The sequence below is a fragment of the Alosa alosa genome, chromosome 12 (assembly GCF_017589495.1).
Source record: "Alosa alosa isolate M-15738 ecotype Scorff River chromosome 12, AALO_Geno_1.1, whole genome shotgun sequence".
Classification (NCBI taxonomy): Eukaryota; Metazoa; Chordata; class Actinopteri; order Clupeiformes; family Clupeidae; genus Alosa; species Alosa alosa.
In genome coordinates this window covers 2,120,755-2,146,200 of record NC_063200.1, presented here as the reverse complement: position 1 = coordinate 2,146,200, position 25,446 = coordinate 2,120,755, and the positions used below count along the sequence as shown (strand labels likewise).

General features: G+C 45.2%; 1 protein-coding gene across 2 annotated transcripts in view; it reads left to right on the top strand.

Annotated features, from left to right (window-relative positions):
• Positions 1-25,228, top strand: part of brinp1 (bone morphogenetic protein/retinoic acid inducible neural-specific 1) — a 121,775-nt gene extending 96,547 nt beyond the window's left edge. The window contains exons 6-8 of one of the 2 annotated variants that reach the window (XM_048258984.1): positions 12,106-12,342; positions 14,811-15,033; positions 21,715-25,228. In XM_048258984.1, the coding sequence (XP_048114941.1) occupies positions 12,106-12,342; positions 14,811-15,033; positions 21,715-22,855 (1,601 nt within the window). In that variant the 3' untranslated portion in view covers positions 22,856-25,228. Of the gene's footprint in view, positions 1-12,105; positions 12,343-14,810; positions 15,046-21,714 lie in introns of both variants that reach the window. The other variant, XM_048258983.1, reaches the window with a different exon arrangement.
• The last annotated feature ends 218 nt before the right edge of the window (positions 25,229-25,446 follow it).

The window sequence follows — 25,446 nt, the reverse complement described above, 5'->3', positions numbered from 1 at the left end:
TGGTGAGTGGTACTGTAGGACGTGATCGGGTTAAGTTGTGTTTCAGTTAGCTCTCTCTCTCTCTCTCCCTCTCTCTCCCTCTCTCTCTCTCTCTCTCTCTCTCTCTCTCTCTCTCTCTCTCTCTCTCTCTCTCTCTCTCTCTCTCTCTCTCTCTCTGTCTCTCTCTCTGTCTCTCTCTCTCTCTCTCTCTCTCTCTCTCTCTCTCTCTCTCACACTCTCTCTCTCTCTGTCTCTCTCTCTCTCTCTCTGCTTGCTTTGGTTATTCATCAGTGAAGGACTCTCTGCAGTAGCATCCCCGGCTGAGTGGGAGCTGCAGGCCATGGTGTGCACGGCGCATATAGAGCATTTCTATTGACTTTGAACATTTGAACAGACGTTCATAATGCATGCTGATATGTTGCTGCAGACGTTCATAATGCATGCTGATATGTTGCTGCAGACGTTCATAATGCATGCTGATATGTTGCTGAACCCAGTCCTGCTCCGTGTGGAGCTGAATATAGAAAACTTATTGTGTCTGTTGGGTCAGTTACCGCACACTCACTGACATGACACATGAGATCGGCAAACATGAGTGAAACTCAAGACAAACACGGCCCGTTGTCAATCAGTGGTCAATGGCAAAGGAGGAGCGGAGCGTTTCTCCAGGCCATGCTGAGTAAAATATTGTATCCTCCTTTCATCAATAATCAGCAACTTGCATAATAATGTGTTAATTTGCCTACAGTGGATGGGGACACAGCTTGCTCATTTTAATTTTACATTTCACTCAAAAACGAGCAGGAGAAAGAGACAGGGTGAGAAAGAGAGAGAGAGGGAGGAGAGAGAGGGGGGGGAGAGAAACAGAGAGAGAGAGTTAAGGACATCCTAGTTGCCTCTCTGGGCAGCGTTGTCAGGACTAGTGAAGGTCTAGATGTGTTGTCACTCTGCCGGGTTGCTGCTAAACGATGTGCTGGCACATGTTGATGTGCGCTGCTGACATTTCAATCAAAATGCTTTGTGTGACACGGCCGCATGTATTAAAAAAAGGGGGGGTGGGGGTTATCCTGAGGAACACTTTGTCAAGCCTCTCAAAGCTCTCCAGGAAGTCTATTGGCTTCATTTAATCAATTGCAGGAGCGATAATTATACCGTACATTCATGATGGACAAAAGAAGTGAATTTAATTTTCACTGGCGAATGGCCCCACTGTGGAAGCCCACTTACTCAATAGCGTTTTCACATAAAAGAGCCTGAAAAACATGTTCATTAGGCCAATGTTCAGTTTCTGATTGACTAGGAGTGTCACACTGTGTTCCGGAAAACGGAAAATGAGTATTTTTGCTAAACTCTGTTCTACAGAATATTCCTCAGCTGCGCGCATCACGCCAAGTCAAGACTAAACCCTCTTGGTACTACATTGGAATGATTTAACTGTCTTGGCACAGTTGAGCGCAGGCTTCACCAAAGACAAATATTCACATTTGAAGTTGACAGGATTTGGTTGTTTAAAAAAAAAAAAGATAATGTCTTTTAATGGGAAAGTGAGACTGCCGACGAGCCAATGTTTTAGCTGCCTGACATTTGGAAATGGCATTTTTTGGTCTCCTTGATTTATTTATTTCCCTCCAGCAGAGACGAGAGGCTAGTCTTTGTGATCTGATGGCTGGAAAACACAGATAGCAATGGAGGGATGATTCCCCCCCCCCCAGCGCGCCTTGCCACCGCACGCTCTCCCGCTCCCCTTCCATTAAAGCAGGGACGCACAATCAGACACGCAGCCAGGACAGGCTGCTATCAAAGCGCCGCGGCGGCCGCAACTTGAGTGGAGCCTTTCTCAACACCAGCTGAACTGATGCAGCTACCGAACACACAAAGCACTATAGACGAGATGGCTCATGTTTATTTGCCTTCTGATAGCGAGTCACAGATGGGGAAAGAGAACCATATGAGGACAGGGAGGGTCTGTGTTAGCAGCCCTGCGCAAATACACAAACTCAGAGTGATTCACTTAAGCTTGAAGCCTTCTGGAAGCCCTTCTCCTGCATAACAGGCCAGTCGCATTTGTTCAGCGATTTATATTTAGTCTATTGTGTGTGTGTGTGTGTATGTGTGTGTGTGTGTGTGTGTGTGTGTGTGTGTGTGTGTGTGTGTGTGTGTGTGTGTGTGTGCTTGGGTGTGTGTGTGTGTGTTGCTCACCAAGGTCTTTGCAGGCAGTGGTAGCGTTTATTTTTTTTTTATATGATCACCAAGGAAACCAACACAATAATCAGGGTTGAAATGGCCCATTAAAATCTCTGAGTCCACAGCGAGCAAATAGTTGATCTTTCCATCAAAAGGGAAAAAAGGAAAAAAAAAACTGTCATTGTGCCGCCCACCCACAGACACATAAGCAAAGCACACGGGATGTAGGAGGAGGTCAGCGCTGTCTGAAAACATCAAAAGGGGATTGCAAAGCTCCTGCTCGGGATCCTCCATACGATCTATCTCTATTGACATTATGTAATTATGAGAATTAGACTGCAGAAACATTTCCTTGGATATTTATCTATTTTTGAATGTGAACTAAACGTATTGCACATCACAACTGTTGTTTTGAGTAGGAAATACAGTTTGTGCTCCCCATTTGCAGATAGCTTCTCATATTATATTTTAAATTTGTAGATACTGTAGCTTCTCATATTATATTTTAAAAATGTAGATACTGTAGCTTCTCATATTATATTTTAAATTTGTAGATACTGTAGCTTCTCATTTGATATTTTAAAATTGGTCACCTGTATTCCATTCCATTTGCGTCCATCTTGCTGTCTTATTGTCTCTGAGGGGAAGGTAAATCACCTTGTGTGTGTGTGTGTGTGTGTGTGTGTGTGTGTGTGTGTGTGTGTGTGTGTGGGAATTGCCTTGTCTTGAGATGCATAGTCAATGTCTCTCGAGGGAACCATAAATACCAATGCATCAAGGAGAGAGGGGAATTAATTGAAGGTGGGGATTAACAAGTTGTAGTTAAACGAGCCCTACCATTTGTCTCCTAATTCCTACAATAAGTCCGAGTCTACCAGTAAAAGGGAGATGAGAGAGCCAGACTGAGAGATTTATACAAGCTCACCCATCTCTTTCCCCAGACACAATTACCCACTATATAACTGCCATAAATTAACTGGAAAACAAAAGCAAAGTAATTTTCTTTTTTCTCACTCCTCCCTCCGTTCTCCCTCCTCCTTGGTCTAGCAGGAGCTGTGAGCCCGTCGTGCAAGATTTATGAATATGTTAGAATAGCCTGAGCCAACAGTTTTCAAAGTGGTGAAGGGAAAATAAATGAAAGGGGCCCCACAGGCAATTCATCTGCAGCTTGATGGATTACATGCTCATCACCACCTTCCTGATTCCTCAGCCATTCCTGTCGCACCTGCGAAATGTTTGGTAAACAAACGAAATGAATAGGCTCACCGATTTCCCCGCACTGACCATGCTGTCAGTTGACTGGCCAGATATGCAGATGGACCACGTGTGTGATGAATTAGACCCTGTGTAAGAATGGTTTCAGCAGCAGAGGGATGGATGTTGTCCATCAACCAAAACTGCACACACACACACACACACACACACACACACACACACACTCTCTCACACACACACACACACACACACACACACACACACACACACACACACACATACACACACACACACACACACACACCGACACACACACACACACACCTATACAAACTCAGACAGAAACCTATTGACCATACAGTATGCCAGCCATAGGTCCGATCATGAATTAGATAAAAAGTCACACAGCTGCACCGATCGAATCCAATACAGACAGTATGAGCGATGCTTTAATCAGCCTTTATGTTGTGCGGTCTGCGTTATTGAGGACATGAGTGCGCCTCCGTGGAGCCAATCCTTCCTGCAGGATCTCTCTCTCTCACTCCTGACGTGTGTGTCCGATAATGGCGGATCATTCCTCAGATTGACGATGGCATCCTCGCGTGCCTCCTCCGCAGACTTGGCTCAACCTCCAGCCCCGATGAAATCCCCCGTCGCTGACCTCCGAGGTCACCTCTGAATTGGAGGTGGTCAATCAAGGCCGCGTTTCCCGCCCCTGACAGCCCGCAGCCATAAATCTGAGCTCTTTGTCCTCTAAAGCTGCCCGCTGACAGAGGCCATACAGTCCCCAAACACACACACCCACCCGCCCGTCCACGCGTTTTCTTCCTCTATTGATCCAGCGTTGCCTTCTCTCATGTGAACACACACACACACACACACACACACACACACACACAGAGCTCTCATGTGAGGGCTCATACTGCTGACAGCTTCATACTACCGCACGTGCTCTGGCCGTGTAGATTCAGTCGCCCTGGCGACGCCCTGGTGACCTGCGTCTCACACTCTTTTATTTATGTCCCGTTTGAATGAGCGGAGGAGCAGAAGCATTGCTATTGATTTGAATGGAGCTGTTTTTTTGCTCTGTGTCGACCTTAGCTGAGATGTTTATGTGCTTGGCCTTCATCCGTCAGTCAGTGGAAACATTGGCAATGTTAAAGGGTAAAGAACACCTTTGCTGTCCATCATGAAGAATTGCAGGGGCGTTGCTGCAGTTATTAATAAAAGACAATCAGGCTGTTTTAGAACACACTGCATGATATTTCCATAATTCAGAGGTGCGTCATATCCCAGTGTAGTCTGGCCCAGTCTGTGTGATGTCACCATAGGCAGCATGACCCTTTACTTACTATGAAGATTTCTGTAGCATAGTGTATAGTATGGTGGCCATTTTAGCAATGTGTCATGCTCGAAAATGAGCTTTAGGTGAAATGTTGCATTGTTGCCTATAAACGTGTCACGTGTTGACGTGCCACGTGTACATGAAGGCGAACATCACAGTACACAGTACACAGTATGTTTCCTTCAAGAGTCCTTTTCTGTCTGCCATTCTCTGTACTCTCGCTCCAAGTTGACTTGGCTTGTTGAGCTCAGTGACTCACATCAAGTTAAAAGGGACCTGCAGGGGGTAAAGTGTATCTCTGCAGATAGAAACTTGACTCTTACTTTACTTCAGATCTCTTGAGTGGGGACAGGTAGAAGTAATAAGTGTAAAATAAAAATGTTACCTGCAGAGAGAGAGAAAGCCTTTCCGTAGACCCTTCTGAACCAACGGATGTAGTACTCATAGCAGCTCATATAAAGCAAGAGGGGTATATGAGAAGGTGACACGTGTGTCTCTCAAATGAAAGAATTAGCACTCTGTTTTAACACCCTGCTGTACACCTTATGTGTTAAGATCATTTGAACTTCACTAGCACAAAGCCGGCGTTTTGGCCAAGGCCACTTTTTCTGTGCTGGAAGAATATGTTGTTTTTAATAGACATTCATGTCTGTGTGTTCTACAAATCTATATGTGTGTATGTTATAGTAGTCTTTCCATATGGCGATCAGTTGAATATGTAATGCACAAATCCAAAAACTATATGCAATGCAGGAACCAAAGAAGAGCCTAAGACTCTATAGGCTATCTAAGCAATGGCAATTAATTGCACAGTTACTCCCAAAAGAATACAATTTCTGCTCTCTCATGGGGTTTGTCAAAAAAATACATTGGCTGTGACTTCATTAAAAGGTGGAGACAAGAGGTCTTAATGTTGTATCCCCCCCTCACCCCCCCATTCCCCTGAACTGCTGAAGTGGAACAGCAGCCTGGCACAACCTCACATGCCTCTGAAGTAATTCACTTTATTGCACCAGTGCATTAAGTAATGATTATTTTGTGAATTTGTGGGCATACAATGGTCAATTAATCACGGAGGAAACTGATGCTCGCGAGGGGTGGGGCGTGCTTGCCCGCTGGCCGTCCGTCCTGCCAAAACCCCAGAGGGGGGGCGGAAGAGCTGGGTCCCCGCCAGAGACTGCCCAGGGCTAGGGCTCGGGGGAAGGTGCGCGCGTGCGCGTGCGTGCGTGCGTGCGTGCGTGTGTAGTGCATGCATACATGTGTGTGTGTGTGTGTGTGTGTGTGTATGTGCATGCGTGCGTGCGTGTGTGTGTGCATGCGTACATGTGTGCGTGCATGTGTGTGTGTGTGATTGAAGCCCAGGGGAGAAGCTGGGGAGGGGATAGGCAGGAGCCAAGAGATTTTAGCACATCAGGAATTTGTGAAAGTGGAGGCCGCAATAGATTAGCACCACACCATTTTTTATTATTTTTTATTTTTTTTTAGTTGTGTGAAGTGTCTGTAACAATGGTTTAGATTTGCACCTAGATTTCAAGACAGGTCTGAAAATATACTGTAGACCGTTCGGCACATTGTTTTAGATTTGGGACCATTTAGTCCAGCAGACACTGCAGACACAGTGGAAGCATGAAAAGTCTGAAGCAGAGTTATCTGAATAGACATTTCCAGGCATTTGTGCGAGCAACAGGATGCATGCGTGGCATGGGATTGGGTAGGCACCGAGAAGCCTGATGCTGTCAACTCAAGTTCAAGTGAAGGGTGAGCTCCCCTTACATGCACACTCCTCTGACAGTATGCAGTGTGTGTGTGTGTGTGTGTGTGTGTGTGTGTGAGAGAGAGAGAGAGAGAGAGAGAGAGAGAGAGAGAGAGTCAGAAGCAGCTGATGTTTATTATGGGGTGAGATTAACGTTACGCACAACAATTTATTTCTTCAGTCCCAGGCAGGAGAATTTTTTGCACTGACAGAGCGTGAAGTTAAGCGTTATCAGGATGCAGTGTGTGTCTTGGTATGTGTGTGTGTGTGTTTTTGTGCAGTTGAGTGTGTGTGTGTATGTGTGTGTGTGTGTTTTTGTGCAGTTGAGTGTGTGTGTGTATGTGTGTGTGTGTGTTTTTGTGCAGTTGAGTATGTGTGTGTATGTGTGTGTGTGTGTGTTTTTGTGCAGTTGTGTGTGTGTGTGTGTATGTGTGCACGCTTCCCCACTTGCATTTGTAACTCTTTAGAGGAAGCCCGTTAAGTTCTGTGATGCTGCCCCATCCTTCCCCCTCATCACATGCTTATATATGGCCATGGTGTCTGCAGACTTCTCTCTCATCACTTGGTTGCCATGGTGTCTGCAGACTTCACCCTCATCACATGGTTATATATGGCCATGGTGTCTGCAGACTTCACCCTCATCACTTGGTTGCCATGGTGTCTGCAGACTTCACCCTCATCACTTGGTTGCCATGGTGTCTGCAGACTTCACCCTCATCACATGGTTGCCATGGTGTCTGCAGACTTCACCCTCATCACTTGGTTGCCATGGTGTCTGCAGACTTCACCCTCATCACATGGTTGCCATGGTGTCTGCAGACTTCGATACTCGCTGCTCGCTACTTAGCCGGCAGCATATGCTGCTTGTTCCAACTGTGTTTTTCTGTTTTGTAAGTATTTGTGATCCAGCGTCTTTCTGTTGCTGTATTTACACACCGTGCACAGAGCTGGCGAGCGCTGTGTTAGGATTTCTGTCTGCTTGTTTGCCCATCAATGTCCTTGCCAGTGACAGCTGGGTGTGCAGCGACTGTGTGTGTGTGTGTGTGTGTGTGTGTGTGTGTGTGTGTGTGTGTGTGTGTGTGTGTGTCCTCAGCTTGACTCTCTTGTCTCCCACCACAGCAGTCTGACAGCAAGGCATTGTTTCCCTTTAAAGCAGTGTGAGAGATGACGAGCTGGGCAAATATTAGGATGTACCAGAAAAGAGAGAGAGAGAGAGAGGGGGGAAAAGAGAGAGAGAGCAAAGTTGTATGGAAAGAGGGAGTGATGCATGGAAAGAGGGAGGGATAAAAAAGACAGAGAAATGGGGGTGGATGTATATATGTGGTATAAATTATTACTATGGTTTGTAGACATCACAATGAGAGAAAGAGTTTGAAACATAAAAACATGTATTTACATAATGTCAATGGTAATCAAGTAATACACTGAAGTTTTTCTTAAATAACATCCTTTTATAATAATTTTAAATAACAAGTTTAACTAATACTATAAACGTACTGATGCTATTCTACCAGAGTTATCCTCTATGTGCACTCCGTATCCCAATGTCTCTCTGTGTCTATGTGTCGCTCGGTGTCTCACTGTGTCGCTCTGTGTCTCATTGTGTCTCTCTGTGTCTCTCTGTGTCTCACTGTGTCTCTCTGTGTCTCACTGTGTCGCTCTGTGTCTCACTGTGTCTCTCTGTGTCGCTGTGTCGCTCTGTGTCTCACTGTGTCTCTCTGTGTCTCTCTGTGTCTCTCTGTGTCTCTCTGTGTCGCTGTGTCGCTCTGTGTCTCTCTGTGTCTCTCTGTGTCGCTGTGTCGCTCTGTGTCGCACTGTGTCTCTCTGTGTCGCTGTGTCGCTCTGTGTCTCTCTGTGTCGCTCTGTGTCTCACTGTGGCTGGGCGGAGCCTGTTTGAAAAAAGCACTTGGCCTTGCAGCTGCGGAGATGAAGACGTCATCAGAGGCGGGCTCTACTCAAAACAGCCAATAAGAGAGCAACGAGTGAACGCTATGTAACCATGTAGGATGTGTGACCTGTGATTTCTGTATAAACCCCTGAACTTTGTGTAAACCTTTGAACTTGTATTACGGAGAAAGGTTCGCACACTTGGCAGTACTGACTAGCAAAAGATAAGAGCGAACAACAATCCTTTCATAGCGCCACCTGTGGGTTTGGAGATGCCAAGCGTTGTGTCAGCATCTAAGGAGGCGTGTTACAGTAATGTTGGTGTTCGACTGTTACAGTGATATTGGTGTTCGACTATTGCAGTAATATTGGTGTTCGACTATTACAGTAATATTGGTGTTCGACTATTCTTCGGGAATGCAATCGTGCGATCCACTCAGGCTTTGCGCTATGGAAACATTAAACAATATTTTGCACGGAACTCTGCCGGATTTTTGTGCCTTCTTTTTGGGGATAAGTTTTTGACGTTAGCACTTATAATGGTATATTTGGATGTGAATATCCGACACAACATGGGGATGAGAGAAGCAGTATCAGCTGGATGGAGAGACAGAGAGGAAAAAAAGAGATGGGAGGATGAATAAAGAGTGAATAGAGAAGGTGGTGGTGTGTGTGTGTGTGTGTGTGTTTGTGTATACATGTGTGTAGTGCTCTGATTATACAGACAAGTGACAGTGGCAGAGCCCTCCTCTCTCCCTCCCTCCTCTCTCTCTCCCTCTCTCCTCTCTCCCTTCCTCCCTCTCTCTCTCTCTCTCTCCCCCTCTCTCTCCCTCCCTCCCTCTCTCCTCTCTCCCTCCCTCCATCTCCCTCTCTCTCTCTCCCTCCCTCTCTCCCTCCCTCTCTTTCTCCATCTCTGATGCAATAGGAGAGTGAGTGGGGTGAGTGAGCAGCGGCATGTTATTGTGAACTTGCTCCGCTGGCAGCACTTCTGTCGTTGAGCTGCAGCGATCCGTGAACCCGCCATCTGGATTCGCCCACAAATCACATTAAAGTTTCAGGCCCAGGAATACATCAAGCTAAATGAATATTGGCTCCAGGGGGGCTGCTGGGTGGTGGGGGGGTCTGATGGGGAAAAGGCCCATCGCCATCCAACTCTTTTGTGGTCAGTCAGAAATGATCCACCCCCCCACACACACACACACACACACACACCATCCCCTGCCCCTGTGTGGTAACTGGGCCTGGTTATGATGACAGCCTGACCGGCGACCGAGCCTCCTGCGCGGGCACAATAAGGAGAGAGAGCTGCTTCCCCCTGGAGGGTTCTGGGTCCAAGTGGCGTAATAAATGGAAATGAGAAGTAATGCCAGGCCCGATCAAGGCCCAGTAACCACACATAACCAGAGTGTGTGTGTGTGTGTGTGAGGGGGTGAAGTAGTGCCAGGCCTGACCAAGGCCTCCTGGTGGGCGAATCTGCATGATCATGATCATGAACATGGACTCACACTTTGAGTGAGAGAGACGTGTGTAAGGTAAGTCTTGAGAGAGAGAGAGACGTGTGTAAGGTAAGTCTTTAGAGAGAGACGTGTGTAAGGTAAGTCTTTAGAGAGAGACGTGTGTAAGGTAAGTCTTGAGAGAGAGACGTGTGTAAGGTAAGTCTTGAGAGAGAGAGAGACGTGTGTAATGTGAGCTTTGAGTGAGAGAGAGACGTCTGTAATGTGAGCTTTGAGAGAGAGACGTGTGTAAGGTGAGCTTTGAGTGAGAGAGAGACGTGTGTAAGGTAAGTCTTGAGAGAGAGAGACGTGTGTAATGTGAGCTTTGAGTGAGAGAGAGAGAGAACGTCAAATGTAATGTGAGTCTGTAATGTGAGCTTTGAGTGAGAGAGAGACGTGTGTAATGTGAGCTTTGAGAGAGAGAGAGAGACGTGTGTAATGTGAGCTTTGAGAGAGAGAGAGACGTCTGTAATGTGAGCTTTGAGAGAGAGAGAGACGTGTGTAATGTGAGCTTTGAGAGAGAGAGACGTCTGTAATGTGAGCTTTGAGAGAGAGAGAGACGTGTGTAATGTGAGCTTTGAGAGAGAGAGAGACGTGTGTAATGTGAGCTTTGAGAGAGAGAGAGACGTGTGTAATGTGAGCTTTGAGAGAGAGAGACGTGTGTAATGTGAGCTTTGAGAGACTGCTGGAGATGGGGTCCTGCCACCCAGGTGCTAAAACACCTTGGAAATGATTCTCATCTGTCACTTTCCTCCAAATGATGGGTGTAAAGAAATATTGAAGTAATGATGAATTATGGAAGCTGTGAAAGGAGGCCGATTTGTGAAAGGAGGAGAATCCAAATGACTCATCAGTCTGCCGCTCTGCCTGATGGGACTAGTCAAGGTGAAATAAGAGTCCAGCTTAACAGTGGATTATTCTAAAGAACAAGTGCTGTGTAGCATGGGCAGAGGCCTTACGGAGATAGCACCAGGCCTGTTTAACTCTCCTGTTTAACTCTTACACCATAGCACCAGGCCTGTTTAACTCTCCTGTTTAACTCTTAGGCCATAGCACCAGGCCTGTTTAACTCTGGAACTGTAAAGAAACTGCATAAATTGTATGTTTGCACAAGCAGTCAGTCACATGTTTCCTGTAAAGTCCCTACTGGTCATACCAATTGTGTGTATGTGGCAAAGCACCTGTATTGACCTGTTCTAACGTGATGTAATCTTCTGTATTGACCTATTCTAACGTGATGTTGAATGTGATTTTAGCTTCTGCAACTATTTGCCCTTTCTACCTTTTCGATGTGAATTGAGTAGCAGTTTAGTTTTGATCTATTCTGGGCTTTGAGAGGAAGTGAAGGCTTGTTGTGCTCTCACTCTTGTGTACATGTGGTGAATATGATCGTTTGGTTGAGATATGGGAAGGATAAATGACCAAAGGGGGGAACTGCTTTATCAGCGGCCAAAGACTCTCATTCCACATATGCTCTTCTCTTTGGGGACCAGCAGCCTTTTATGAAGTATGCTACTCTCTCTCTCACACACACACACACACACACATACAGGCACACAGAATGCACAGGCACACAAACACAAATATAAACAGACACACATGTGGGAGTACACACACACACACACCCCTACACCTACACCTACACACACACACAGACACACACAACTGACAGGCATGGTAAATAAGCCGAAACAGATCTAGACAGAATGCATCAATCACTGGCCTATTTTATCCTATTATGCAAAGCCCTCCCACCCAAGAAGGGCAGCTCAAAGTCAGACTTGAAAAACAAACTTTCCTACCTCCATTCAGACCACACAAAACACTTTGTCTATGGGTGTGTTCTTCTGTCTGACATGCTGGCTTTGCAGAACTGTGTGTCTGGGGCTGGATTGAATGATCACATTAGACATGTTCCCCTCATATTATATGAACTGTACTGTACTTATTCATTGTGTGATGTTGACATTCATGTGGTTACTGCATACTCACCTGGAGTTATATTAGGTGCACTTCCTTCTGAACTGCAATGTGCTTCTTGTATAGGCAATAAGATATATACTACAGTATATGTTTATAAAACGTGTGTGTAGTTAAAGAAAGTATTATGTTTAGGGTTACAGTAGTAATGTGTTGCAATATAAAGTTATTTCAGAAGTACACCTGATTTAGATTTAGTTGTGTTCCAGATGATTCTCCCACAGCACTCAAGTGTTAACCACAGAGCCCTTGTGTTGCGCCCCCTGCAGGTCTCCAGGTGATCTTCCCCGAGTACCTGCAGGAGAAGTTTGTGCAGTCGGCGCTGAGCTACATCATGTGTAACGGGGAGGGAGAGTACATGTGCCGCAACAGCCAGTGCATCTGCAAGTGTGCCGAGGAGTACCCACAATGCAACTGCCCCGTCACTGACCTGCAGATCATGGAGAACACACTGCAAGGCATGGTGGAGACCTGGGCCGCCTCCTACAAGGACTTTGAGAACTCAGGTAACACACACACACACACCTGCACACACATACACTCTCTCTCACATTCTGCCTTTCTGCCTCTGTCTCTCTCTCATCCATGCAAGCTCTCTCTCTCTCTCTCTCTCTCGTACACACACACACACACACACACACACACACACACACACACACACACAAACACATATATATGCGTGACATCTCTGATCTCTCTCCTAGCTGAGCCGGAGCTAATGATTAGCATAATTCCCATCTCAGCCCACCTCTCGGCATCATTTGCTCTGAAGGGGCTGCATACTTGATGATATTATGTCTGTTTTCATATCGCTCATGAGAAAATGATGGCAGCAGCGGAAAAGAAAACGAGAAGGGAAAAAGGAGCAGAAATGCTCACTTTTCTTCGACATAAAAGCCGTCTAGCAGGCTGCTTATCAGCCTCAGACTGGCACAGGCCACAACCCTAAACAGCGTAAGCTCTAAATTTAATTAATCAGCTGGTTTTTATTCCAAGTCTGTTGTCATTTTACGTGAGTCACCTTCTGGAGAATACGGCACATAAAGCTAGCGTGTTAGCTCCTCACAGGCAATCGGCAATAAAGTGCCGTATGAATTATTCAACGCCTCCCCGAACAGCCTTCTGTTTGAGGAGACGGTTCTCCTCTCAGTTAATCGCAACAGTCGATTCCACCCCTTGCTCTCCATCTCTTCCTCTCTCTCTCCATCTCTTCCCCATCTCTCTCTCTCCATCTCTTCCTCTCTCTCCCCATCTCTTCCTCTCTCTCTCTCCATCTCTCTCCATACTGTATCTTCCTCTCTCTCTCTCCATCTCTTCCCCCTCTCTCTCTCCATCTCTTCCTCTCTCTCTCTCCATCTCTCTCCATCCATCTCTTCTCGACTCCACTCTGGTAGTCAGTGTTGGACCGTGGAGTGTAAGGCCTTGCCATGTCAGTGGGGAACCGCACACAGAGCAATTTAACCTCCTCACATGAGAGGGGGCTGTAAATCCAAAGCAATCTCGGCCATATGGCGTTAACCTGCTGCATCCCAAACTTGCTTTTAACACTCGGGGGAGCGGAGCAGAGTGTCCTTGGATGATGCTGAGTCGGGGAGTGTTTAAAGGGAGCGTGAGAGTCTCTCACACAGAGCAGCTCTCCTCTCTCTCTCTCTCTCTCTCTCTCTGTCTCTGTCACTAATTCTCACAAGCTCTCTTTTTTCAAATGGGAATGAAGGCGTTTGTCTGTACTAGCATGGCAAAATGACACCAAAAAAAGCAAATAGCTGATTGTCTATGCCTTCACCATATCATGTGTGTCTTCATAGTGCTACTGATCAAGAAAAGGCACTAAAACCATGTGATCTGTCAATAGCTGCCTGTCCCTTTGAGTTATATATTATTAACAAGCAATAAAAACGTCCAAATAAAACCTGCCAGGCACATATATGCTTATATATTATAGAGGACACCTCGGGTTAGACCTAGGAGCCTGAAGGTCACATCACTCTCTCCAGGGAAAGGGTTGTGCAAAGCAAGACATCCAATATCCAATAAAGTCCTAACGCCGTAAACACAGACCACATGTAATTACACGCTCTAAAGAAAGCCAAATGTGTGAACTTAAAACAGAATGAGCATTTTGTTAAACTCTAATCTGTGGCTGAAGTGGGGTTCTGTATAAATGAGATGAATTACCGGAGACTTAATCAGATTTGGGTTTCCGTAATTAAGGAAACTGAAAACGCTTGTATTGTTTGCAGGCCTTACAGCTAATGGAGGGGGCAGCTATCCGCATAATCACGTTTTGTGTTGGTGCTATTCTGCATGCACTCGTTAATGAAACTCAAGTGCTATTATTTGTCCTTTGTGTCCTGCTTAGGCCTCCGTAGTATCATTCCTCAGGAGACATGCAGCTGCACATGCACATGCATAATAACTCCTTTCCTGTGTTCTGCAAATGAGTTCAGGAGTCCTGAGGAGAGTTCCTTCCCTTGGCTTTCTGACAGCACACCCTTATTCCTCATCAAGTTGTAAATATAGACAGCACACCCTTATTCCTCATCAAGTTGTAAATATAGACAGCACACTCTTATTCCTCATCAAGTCGTGACTATAGGCATCTTGCCTCCTGTACTTTAATCCTCATTTGTGTACACATGTGTAGTGTAATGTCCTTTGGCTCTCTGATCATACACTTGTAACATTCTGTGAATACAGACTTGGAACAGTGACATTACCGAACACTTCTCCAGATACATTTTTTTACTTTTCCTAAAGAGATGCTGTCTGTCTGTCTAATGTCTGATGTCTGTCTGTCTAATGCACTTTTATTCTGTGGAGTTGATAATGCGGAGTAATGACCACTGTCCTGTGTTGTCCAGAAGGAGCGATTCTGTCCTCGCCTTCGACCCTCCGACTCTAACACTCTCATTGGTCAGTAAATGGACGTTTGCGAATGCAGATATGCAATGATTGCTTTTCCTGTGTTCTGCAGATGAGTTTAAGTCTTTCCTGAAGAGGTTGCCATCCACCCACTTCCTGCCGGTCAGCAGCGTCCATCTGCTGTGGGGGAACGACTGGGACCTGCAGGCCCGCTACCGGCTACTGCAGAGCTCTCTGGAGGCCCAGAGGCAGAAGATCCAGCGCACCGCCCGCAAGCTCTTTGGCCTTAGCATCCGCTGCCACCACAACCCCAACCACCAGATGCCTAGAGAGAGGTGGGTCTCAATGTATGGAGCCTCTTTTATATACTCTCTCTTTGTTCTTTAATTGTGTGTGTGTGAGTATGAGAGAGAGAGAGAGAGAGAGAGAGAGAGAGAGAGAGATATGTGCATTCGTGTGTGTGTGTGTGTGCAGGCATGTTTGGTGTACAGTTGCGTTTTGTGTCTCTTTGAGGAGACATGTCACCTGACACATTTGATATTTCCTTACACCTGGCAGAACGTTAACCTGGCAGAACATTAACCTGGGCTGAAATGGCAGCATTCAATTTCAGTATATAAATGTTAATGCCCACTGGAAAATCAAGATCATCATGACCTTTCTTCTTTATGGCGGCAGAACTGAAAAAAAAAACATTTATATGGAAAAAAAGAAAACTTGACTGTGAAACTAAGAAAAGGTTACTTACGCAAGGAATGCAAATAAACAGTGATTTAACGAGGCAGATGCAAGCTATGTACACACATAACGATGGAAGGATTTGTTTTAAAATGTGTGTTTGGGAGAGAACGACTGTCAACTGTCACTAATGTCGAAGTGGGACGCCTACGCTCCAATGCAGGCTTTGACAAGGTTTGTTCTGAAGCGTTATCAAAGCACTGCAGAACACTCTCAGGGCTCAGTGGGGCAAACATCAAGGCCGTTTGATGCAGAGAGAGAGAGAGAGAGGGAAAGAGAGAAAGAAAGAAAGAAAGAAAGAGAAATACAGAGCAGACCAAGAAAGAGAGGAAGAGAGGAGTGAGTAAAGAAAGAGGAGGGCATATGCGAGACAGAAGAGAGTGAGTGATGGAGAGAGAGAGAGAGAGAGAGAGTCAGTGTAAAACAGGATGTGTCAGAGCCAGGTAAATAGGAGTTTTCAGTGGAAACCCTGAACTGCTGGCGGTAAGGGCTTAGGAATGACTTCTTTCAGAGTAAGGAACTCTTCAGAAAAACCTCCACCATACGGGGACAGGGACACCTCCACAGGGCCTCCCAGAACTCTGCAGGATGTGAAGTATTTGAGTTTGCCTTGCTCCTTCCTTGTGAGGAGTGACGAAGAGCCATACTTCCCCCAGTTTCCTCCAAATGACCCTCATGACCACTGAGAGTGCATTAGACTCATGTGTGCGTGTGGGGTTGAGTGCATAAAGATGTGATTGGTTGGGTGAATGAAAAGTCTTCAAATTGTTTTGTTTGGAAGTCAGCTGTTAATCTGTTTTCCACACAAATGGCAGAGAAACATTATTTGCATGGCTAATGCATGAGCGAATACTTGGCAGAGTTAATTTCCTATTGAATTGCTTTCTTTAGACACTTCAAATTATATCTGAATAATTTCTGGCAAATTAGAGCAGTGGACCACAGATAGCAACAGAGAAATCGCCCAATTCCAGTCCGTTTTAGGACATGCTAGAGGAAGCGAAAGGAAGCATCTTGTTCATTGGTGCGGAAGCCTTGGAAACAAAACTAAAAAACGATATTCCACTGGTTCTAGTGTATGTGTGCAGCCTATGCTAGCGTGCCTGTCTGTGTGTGTGCAGCCTACGTTAGCCTGCCTGTCTGTGTGTGTGCAGCCTACGTTAGCGTGCCTGTCTGTGTGTTAGCCTGCCTGTCTGCTGTGCAGCCCACGTGCGTGCCTGTCTGTGTGTGTGCAACGAAAGAGCAGCCCACGTTAGCCTGCAGAAATAAAGGGCTCAAAAGCATCACTGTCCACTGAGTCACTGTGTAAGCAGAGAATCTGCCAAGGCCATTCATTCAGTCCAGGCGCTTTCAGTCCGCTGGTCACTCAATCAGTGCATGTGCATGTGTGTGTGTGTGTATATATCTGTTTGTGTGTGTCCATCCACCCAGAAATGCTACCTTGGTCTGAGCGTCCCCCGCAGCCTCCAAACAAGCCCGATGTGTCTTCCGCACTACAGCGTTCCTCTCATGTCTAACTTGCTTTCCGCGCTTCAAACATGGCTGGCTGCGCAGGAGGCATCATTAGCAGGCTGGAGATGTGCTTATGGGGTTGCCACGCCGACGCAGCGCTCTCCAGTGAGCCGGGGTGGGATTGGTGGTGGTGTCGCACAAACACCCTGTCTAATCACATGGTGCCCTGCAATAAAAACCACTTAGTAAAGTGTGGTGGCTCCCTGCCTGCCTGTCATATGAGCGGCTTTGCATGCCTGTTAATGCCCTTGCTAAGAGTGGGCGCTAATTCTGGTCATTTGTCATCAGCTGTGGCTGATACACAGTGGGTGGAAGGATGCTGCTGGAAGTGGTGGTGGTGTTGGAGGCAAGGAGGGAGTTATGGTGTGTGTGTGTGTGTTGGAGGCAAGGAGGGAGTTATGGTGTGTGTGTGTGTTGGTTAATATGCGATGGCTTCTGAAATGAATGTCTCCTTTTGTTCCACCTCTCCCCACCTGCGTCACCTGGCTGTGTACCCACGCCTGCAGATATGCAGCACATGACGCCATTGTGTTCTCTCGCTCACGATGTGCTAAAAGTAGACCAACACAGAACAAAGACAAAGATGTTGGTTTGCTGTAATGAGATGTCTAGCACTGCCATCCTCACCACGGACCTCTGAGTTATACAAAGACTTTTATTCTTTGATAAATAAATAAAGAAATGAAATGTGTCGTGACAGTCTATTTTGTACGTGAGCTAGAGGACCTGTGCCCTTAGCGATGACATTACCTTGAAGCTGGCGTATTTCATGTTCATGTTCCCTGCTACTGACAGCATGCTGTGTTATTTAACTAGTCAGGCCGGGTGAACTGATGATTCCAAATCGTAAGGGTTCAGGAGCATGTTTTCAGTGCCTTTGATTGCGTTTCCAAGACCAATAACCAAACATGTCTTTTAATGCATAGCACAGAATTCAGTGACAGAGACTTCATGTGGCATTAAAATCAAATTAAATTCTCTCTCTCGCTCTCTTCTTTCTTCTCTCAATCCTTTTCTAGTTCCTATCCTACTTGCTTGGTTGCTCATTTTTCTAGCTTCATTCTCTCTTTCTTGATTTTTCTCTCATTTCTCTCACTGTATCAAACTGCCTCATCTCTCTCTCTCTCTCTCTCTCCCTCTCTCTCTATCTGCATGAATGTATGTCATCAACGCTAAGCGCAAGGGTTGTCTGTTTCCCCATTACAAACATGGAGATGTGCTCTGATTCGTGAAAACAAACATTCATTTCCAGCTATTTCCATCGCGGTCCCCATGGTGAGAAGAAGCCAGCCACTTGTTTTCTGCAAAATAAATAATGATGGGAAAGCAAAACAAGAGGCAGCTCTCTCATACGCAGTGCTGCGCCAAAGTGCTTATTTGATAAAACATATCTGGGCCTCGCAATTCAAATGGTATAAGTGCTGCATATTTCAAATGAATACATTTGGACAGAATTAAATTACAGAAGTGCTTTGTTTCCTGAATATAACAGATTAAAATGGAGTCAGCTAAATCCTGTGTTTCAGCGAAATGCTTCCTGGATAAATATGTGGAAAATGTATTTTGTATTTTGGTTATATATATTGAATTTATAACCCATAATAGTCAATTTGGCTTATTGAAATATATGCGATGAAAGAAAAAAAGCAAACATGTTATGAATATTAGAAATCTCAGATAACTGATGTTTTTAGGTGTATATGCATGTGATAACTGATATTTTTAGGTGTAGGTGTGTATGCATGTGTGTAAATATCATAGCTATTTGGGCCTGAGCTGATGTGATTAAAGTGACATCCATGGCAGTGTGGCTGATGATGAGACTTGTGTTGTTGAAATCTGTCTGGATGGCTCCCAAATCCGATTCCCAAAGTGTCGTCGCTGTGTCACTCACCGCCCTTGGCCTGATGTCTCACGGTCGCTGCGGACATGAACACGCGCTCAACAGCCACGTTAAAAAAACAAAAGAGCCAACTGAAGAACTTATGCACAGACACATAGCACTGAAGGACTCTCTGCTTATTGCTTTGGAATGAAAAGTCTGACACAGACGCCTGTGGGAGCAGATGAGCGGCAGCCTGTTGAATCAAATTCTGACCAAACTCAGTTGGCCAAGCCATAGTACTTTACTGGGGGAGATGGTGTCCATGTCTCAATGAAGTTATCCATGTTATTTCACATAAAAACGGCCCTACTTCATATATCCATTGAGTTTTTATAAGTTTACAGCTGAAGGTCTTCAGACCAAATAGTCGGTAACACCAACTGAACTTTGGGAAGTAGCCTGATGAATGTCTCTGGAGACACTGGGCATGTGCACGCTTCTGTGAGCCGTTGAGAGGATTTGAAGGAAAAGAGATGTGGAGTAGGGCTGAGATGATAACCGCATTACCACAACACCTGGCGTCACATGTCTGTCAGGTCAAGTCAAGTTTATTTATATAGCTCATTTCATACACAGAGGTCATTCTATGTGCTTTACATAAACAAAAGCAAACAGTAATAACAAATAAAAGCATAGAAGGGCAAAAGAGTCTGAGGTCATCACCGTCATCACTGCAAAAAAAATTAAAAAATCCGTGAAACATTGGCCTGCACATATGTGCACATAGTGTGTAATGTTGTGATGTTTAATGTGAGGAACCATATTATGACATGGATTTAAAACGTATCAAAAGATGGAGCAAACCCAATCTTTCAAACCCGAATGTTCCAACATTCCATTTGTTTACTATGCAAGAGTAGGGGAGAACTGGCACAATCGTAAAACTTTTCTATTCCCTCCTTTCAAACTCGATTTACACAAAGATGTTAGACTTGAAAGCTGTGAAATTTGAAGCAGAATTACAAAATACATGTAGCCTACCTTTGTTACAACCTAACCTAAGGCAGCCTTTAAAAAGTGCGGTAGCATACCGCTGGAACAGTAGCATAAGCGCTATGAATGTAACAGTTCTAAAGTCGTGATAGCCTTGTTGATAAACTGCTTACTTCTTTCATGGTCCAGTGATCTTTGAAGTAAAGTTTAATTGGCTGTGATCGCTGTGTGGTTGTTTTTTTTTTTTTTTTTTTTTGGGGGGGTGGAGAGGTACCGCGAAATCACAGTAATTTCTTGCTTTTCAACCGCGGTAAGGAAAAATCCATACGGTCCCAGCCCTAATGTGGAAATCTCATTTTTAGTCGTGTTCTGTTATTCCACAAAATGCGTTTGGAGGACTGACTGCACTATTGGTTTTGCAAGTATTGACCTTAACCAGGAGAAATGGGTCATGCTAGCTGGACAGCAACTAAAAGCTGTCCCACTTAAGAGGGGTCTAGTGGAAACGGTTACATGATTGACACGTGGAAATAGCATTATGAATCTTCCTCTAATGTACTGTAGCCCAGAAAAATATTGAAATATGTCAAGCGCTTTGAAAATCTCTCTCTCTCTCTCTCTCTCTCTCTCTCTCTCTCTCTCTGTGTGTGTGTGTGGATCAATAACTCTGCTATACGTCTCTTATCTGTGTAAGGCATATTACTGTAAGAATTTAATGGTGAGTGAGATGATACATGCTTTTACAAGATGTCGTCAAGCCCCCTGAGTCCACATGTTAAATTTGTAAAAGGCGTCCATTTTGTTGCATTAAAAATACAAGCTTTGGAATGAGTTGAATTGAACTATTTTGTATTGATGGAGTGGCTCCCGTGACATAATTTGTAGTTTAAATATTGTATACAGACATGTTAACTATGCATGAACACATTTTGAGTTTGATTGAACTCAATGTTCACGCTGGAAAAGTACTTTAAGTTGGCAGAGACAGACTGAACGTTTTTTGATGGCAAATGTGTCTTTCTTTTAAAATTCATAATCGCATAAGTATGAATGGCAGCTCCCACATACAGTTAGCTGGGGCTGAGACAGAGGCAGTTTATAGCGAGCCTGTCTCTCTCTCTCTCTCTCTCTCTCTTTCTTTCTCTCTCTCCCTCTCTCTTTATATCTCTCTCTCTCTCCCTCCCTTTCTCTCTCTCCCTCTCTTTCCCTCTCCCTCTCTCCTTTCCTTTCTCTCTTTCTCGCTCTCTCACACACACGTGTGTGTCCCCTGTAGCTCTCGGTCCGCTCGGTGATTGCTCATTTGGGAAATGACTTGGGGGGCTCCTGATCTGTCGAGCAGAGGGGGGTTCATCAGTCACGGCTCCTCCAGGTTCATTAGCATGTCATCCTAACCTTGAGCCTGCCATCGCCCACACACACACACACACACACACACACACACCCGCTCTGCTGGAGTCAGACGGGCAGAGTCTCCTCGTCATCTCCAGCAGAACTTTCCCAACTGTCAGCACGGCGAGACAGCGGGGGGGGGGGCGAGACAGATGGGGGGGACTGATGCAGATTTGCTTGGGAAAATGGAGACCCGCTCTCTCAGTCTGTCTGTCTGTCTCACTGTCTGACAGTATAGATTACCTCTTTTACAGATTTAGGGGGTGTGTGTGTGAAGGTAATAAATGGTTGCAGGGGCCTTGGCAGTTGGTTAATCCACTCTTCCCCAGTGCAGTGAAGGGGCTTTACTGACTGCTAATTGTTAATGGAGCATTTTATTCTTATGGTGCTCTCATGTATTTTCTCTCAATCTATCTCTCCCTTCCCTGTCTTGTCCACTCTCTCTCTCTCTCCTTTCATCTCTCTCTCTTGCTCTCTCTCTCTCCTTTCATCTCTCTCTCTCTCTGTCCCCATCATGTCTGAGTCCCTCTCACCCTGCCTATGTCCTTCCTGTGTCCAGATCTGTGTTGCAGTGGTTGAACCGAGTGCAGTCCTACCTGTACTGCAACGAGAACGGCTTCTGGGGCACCTTCCTGGAGAGCCAGCGGACCTGTGTGTGCCACACAGGCGTGACGCTGTGCCAGCGGCCCATCCCCTGCGTCATCGGCGGCAACAACAGCTGCGCCATGTGCAGCCTGGCCAACATCTCGCAGTGCGGCTCCTGCAACAAGGGCTACAAGCTCTACCGCGGCCGCTGCGAGCCCCAGAACGTCGACTCGGAGCGCAGCGAGCAGTTCATCAGCTTCGAGACGGACCTGGACTTCCAGGACCTGGAGCTGAAGTACCTGCTGCAGAAGATGGACTCCCGCCTCTACATCCACACCACCTTCATCAGCAACGAGATCCGCCTGGAGACCTTCTTCGACCCACGGTGGCGCAAACGCATGTCCCTCACGCTGAAGAGCAACAAGAACCGCATGGACTACCTCCACATGATCATCGGACTCTCCATGAAGATCTGCCAGATGCGCAACAGCAGCATCGACCCCATGTTCTTTGTTTACATCAACCCGTTCAGCGGCAGCCACTCGGAGGGGTGGAGCATGCCCTTCGGCGAGCACGGCTACCCGCGCTGGGAGAAGGTGCGCCTGGGCAACTCTCAGTGCTTTAACTGGACACTGCTCCTGGGCAACCGCTGGAAGACCTTCTTCGAGACGGTGCACATCTACCTGCGCAGCCGCGCCAAGGTGCCCACCATGCTCCGCAACGACACGGGCCAGGGCCCGGTGGACCTGTCCGACCCCAACAAGAGGCAGATCTACATCAAAATCTCCGACATCCAGGTGTTCGGCTACAGCCTGCGCTTCAACGCAGACCTCCTGCGCAGCGCAGTGCAGCAGGTCAACCAGTCGTACACGCAGGGCACGCAGTTCTACTCGTCCTCCTCCATCATGCTTCTGCTGCTGGACATCCGGGAACGCATCAACCGGCTCGCCCCTCCGGTGGCGCCAGGGAAACCCCAGTTGGATCTCTTCTCCTGTATGCTCAAACACCGCCTCAAGCTCAACAACAGCGAGATGATCCGGGTCAACCATGCCTTGGACATGTACAACACCGAGATACTCAAACAGTCAGATCACCTGACCACCAAACTCTGCTGAAGGGGAAAGGGAAGCTCTGCGAGTCAGAACACAGTATTTACAGACCAAACTGTTTGGGAAAGTAGAAAGAGAATTTGCTTTTGTTTTTTTTTCTCCTTTGGTTTTCGGTTTGGACTTTTTTTTTTGTTCAGCTTTTTGATGTACTATTAACAACTTTGTAAGTGTAATTGTTAAACAGAAATTAAGAAAGAGAGTTGAAGTCTTTTAGTTCACTAAAGAAGATGATGAAGAAAAAAAAAAAAAAAAAAACATGACTGTACCATATTTGTCCAAGCATGTCTGTCATTTCCTAAAGGAGTATTACATGAAAAAAAAAATATTAAAGTCGACATCCAGTGACAAAGAGGCCTTCACTTTACTCTGAGGGAGCTAAGGCACATCTGAAAACTGCCATTCTTTTCTGAGTAACTCAGTTTTAAAAGGAATATTTAACGAGCGCAACACAAGGGCAGAGCATACATCACTCTTTTGGGTTGAGCTTGAGGCAAGCAGAGAGCTAGAAGGACATTTTAAGACAAGTTGTACATCTCAGAGGTGGACAGGTCAGTCAGGAATGAAGCTTCAGTTGCATCGCCTTCTCACATTGCAAAATGCTCCGCCCCTCTTGTAGTGTTGCTGGAGTTTTCTCGAGTCCAGCAATCCACAGAGGGGCGATGAGTCATTTAGCCGGTCGATAGTCAGCTGTTTATATCTGTGGATATCTGTTCTTTTCTTTGGTTCCTCCTCTGGCCTAACGCTTCTTGCTGTCTGTTAACTGGATGTGTCATTGAAGAGTGAATGCTTTCATCGTAAGCGGGGAGCCTGTCTGTCTGTCTGATTCTCCCTTCTGACCTTTGAACTTCAGCCAGTGTGGTTTTTTTTTTTGAGGTGGTGGGGTGTCTCTGGTGCCTGGGCGCAATGTTGTGGTCTAAAGATGAACAATCAAATGCTATTTCGTACAGCTTTGCAAAAACGTACACCTTTGTGACTGCTGATGTTTCAAGCTTGCTGGGTACCAATAGCAAATCTGAATATCCATCGTTCACTAGCATCTGCAAGATTAAAAAAAATAAATAAAACATAAGCCATACATTTCCTAGAGGTATATGAATTAAAAAAAGAGAGAGAAATAAAACGCTTGTACACATTTTTCGCTGTGGAAAAAGCCCTATACATGTTTATTACTTTTTTTGCTTTTGCTCTGTCTGTTTGATGGGGCTTGGGGGTGGGGGTTCTATAATGGGGAATTACAAAGTATATGGGATTCATGGGATTGACACATGCCATTGTAAAGCCACTGACTAGAGTAAGACCATTGAGAACAACCGTATTAAATCTTTATGTTTTTATGTTTTGTTTTTTGAGAATAACAGTATTAAAGCTTTATGTTTTTTTTTTTTTTTAATTTATTAACCACTCAATCTCCTGTGTACTATGCTCGTTGTTTGACTTTGTATTGGATCCATTTCTGTTTCTTACACCCCAAGAAATGCAGGAAAAAGACATAAAGTTACAATGTTTCTTTCATTTCAGAGGTTATGTAGATCTCACTCAGCCACAAAACAGACTTAAACACTACCTGCTTATTATTATTATTATTATTATTATTACTATTATTATTACCCTGTCATATTAAGTGCCTGGTACCTATCCCTTTAACAGTTTTAGCAGAGGTCAGAGTCATATACTTACACTAACTCTTCACCTTGTCATAAGAAAATCCCGTGGGTTGTTTTTGAAGTTCCCTCCAAATGTTGTCACTAAGATGTTGTGTCTTTATTTTGGTTGAAATCTAGTTCCCATTGAAAAAGCTATGTCCATCCCTGCTATAGTGCATGTACCATACAAAAGTCCAACTTAGTTTCAGTGACAGACGACAGGTAAAGCATATAGTTGATGTGTAAATACTACTGTATCATGGTATAGTTAACCGACAATAACACACTTTGGACCGATGTAAATTTACCAGAAGGGGGAAACGTCAGGTTCAATGTTAAAACACAACTTGGTGTACCTTGTAGCACAAGTGACAGATTCATTGTTGATCTCCAGTGCAGAAATATACTACCTGAAATAATAATAAAAAAATATCACCAGCTTGTAAATGTAATTGGATTAAGTAAATATAACAAATCCTTTTTTCTAAAAAAACACAAGGTATTTCCCCTAGGCCTATATGACAAAAAGCACACACGTCTCACAACATTGAAACCTGTCATGATGTACAGTAAAGCCTGCCGCATTATTCTCCCACCCCACTAGACTGGCTTGATCAAGCAGCTCACAGTTCCTTGTCTATGTAATTTTTGCTGTTCTGTTTAAATAATTATATCGGCTTTCTTCAAATGAATGTTTCATATAATAATCTATTTCTCATTAAAATGCTATATTTAATAAGAAGAGCAAGGCTGGTCTGTACCACTTCTGACAAACGGGAATATGGAAGAGTGTCCATTACAGCTGGGCAACGAACCTGAAACAGCTACTGAGAGAGTTCCACGCCATTAGCCTAGCCCTAATTCATAATCATTCTTTCTGTGTAGAAATGTACCATTTTGTCAACGTGTCAAACTCATGCATTATAACAATCATAGTAACCCTTAACAAAGTTT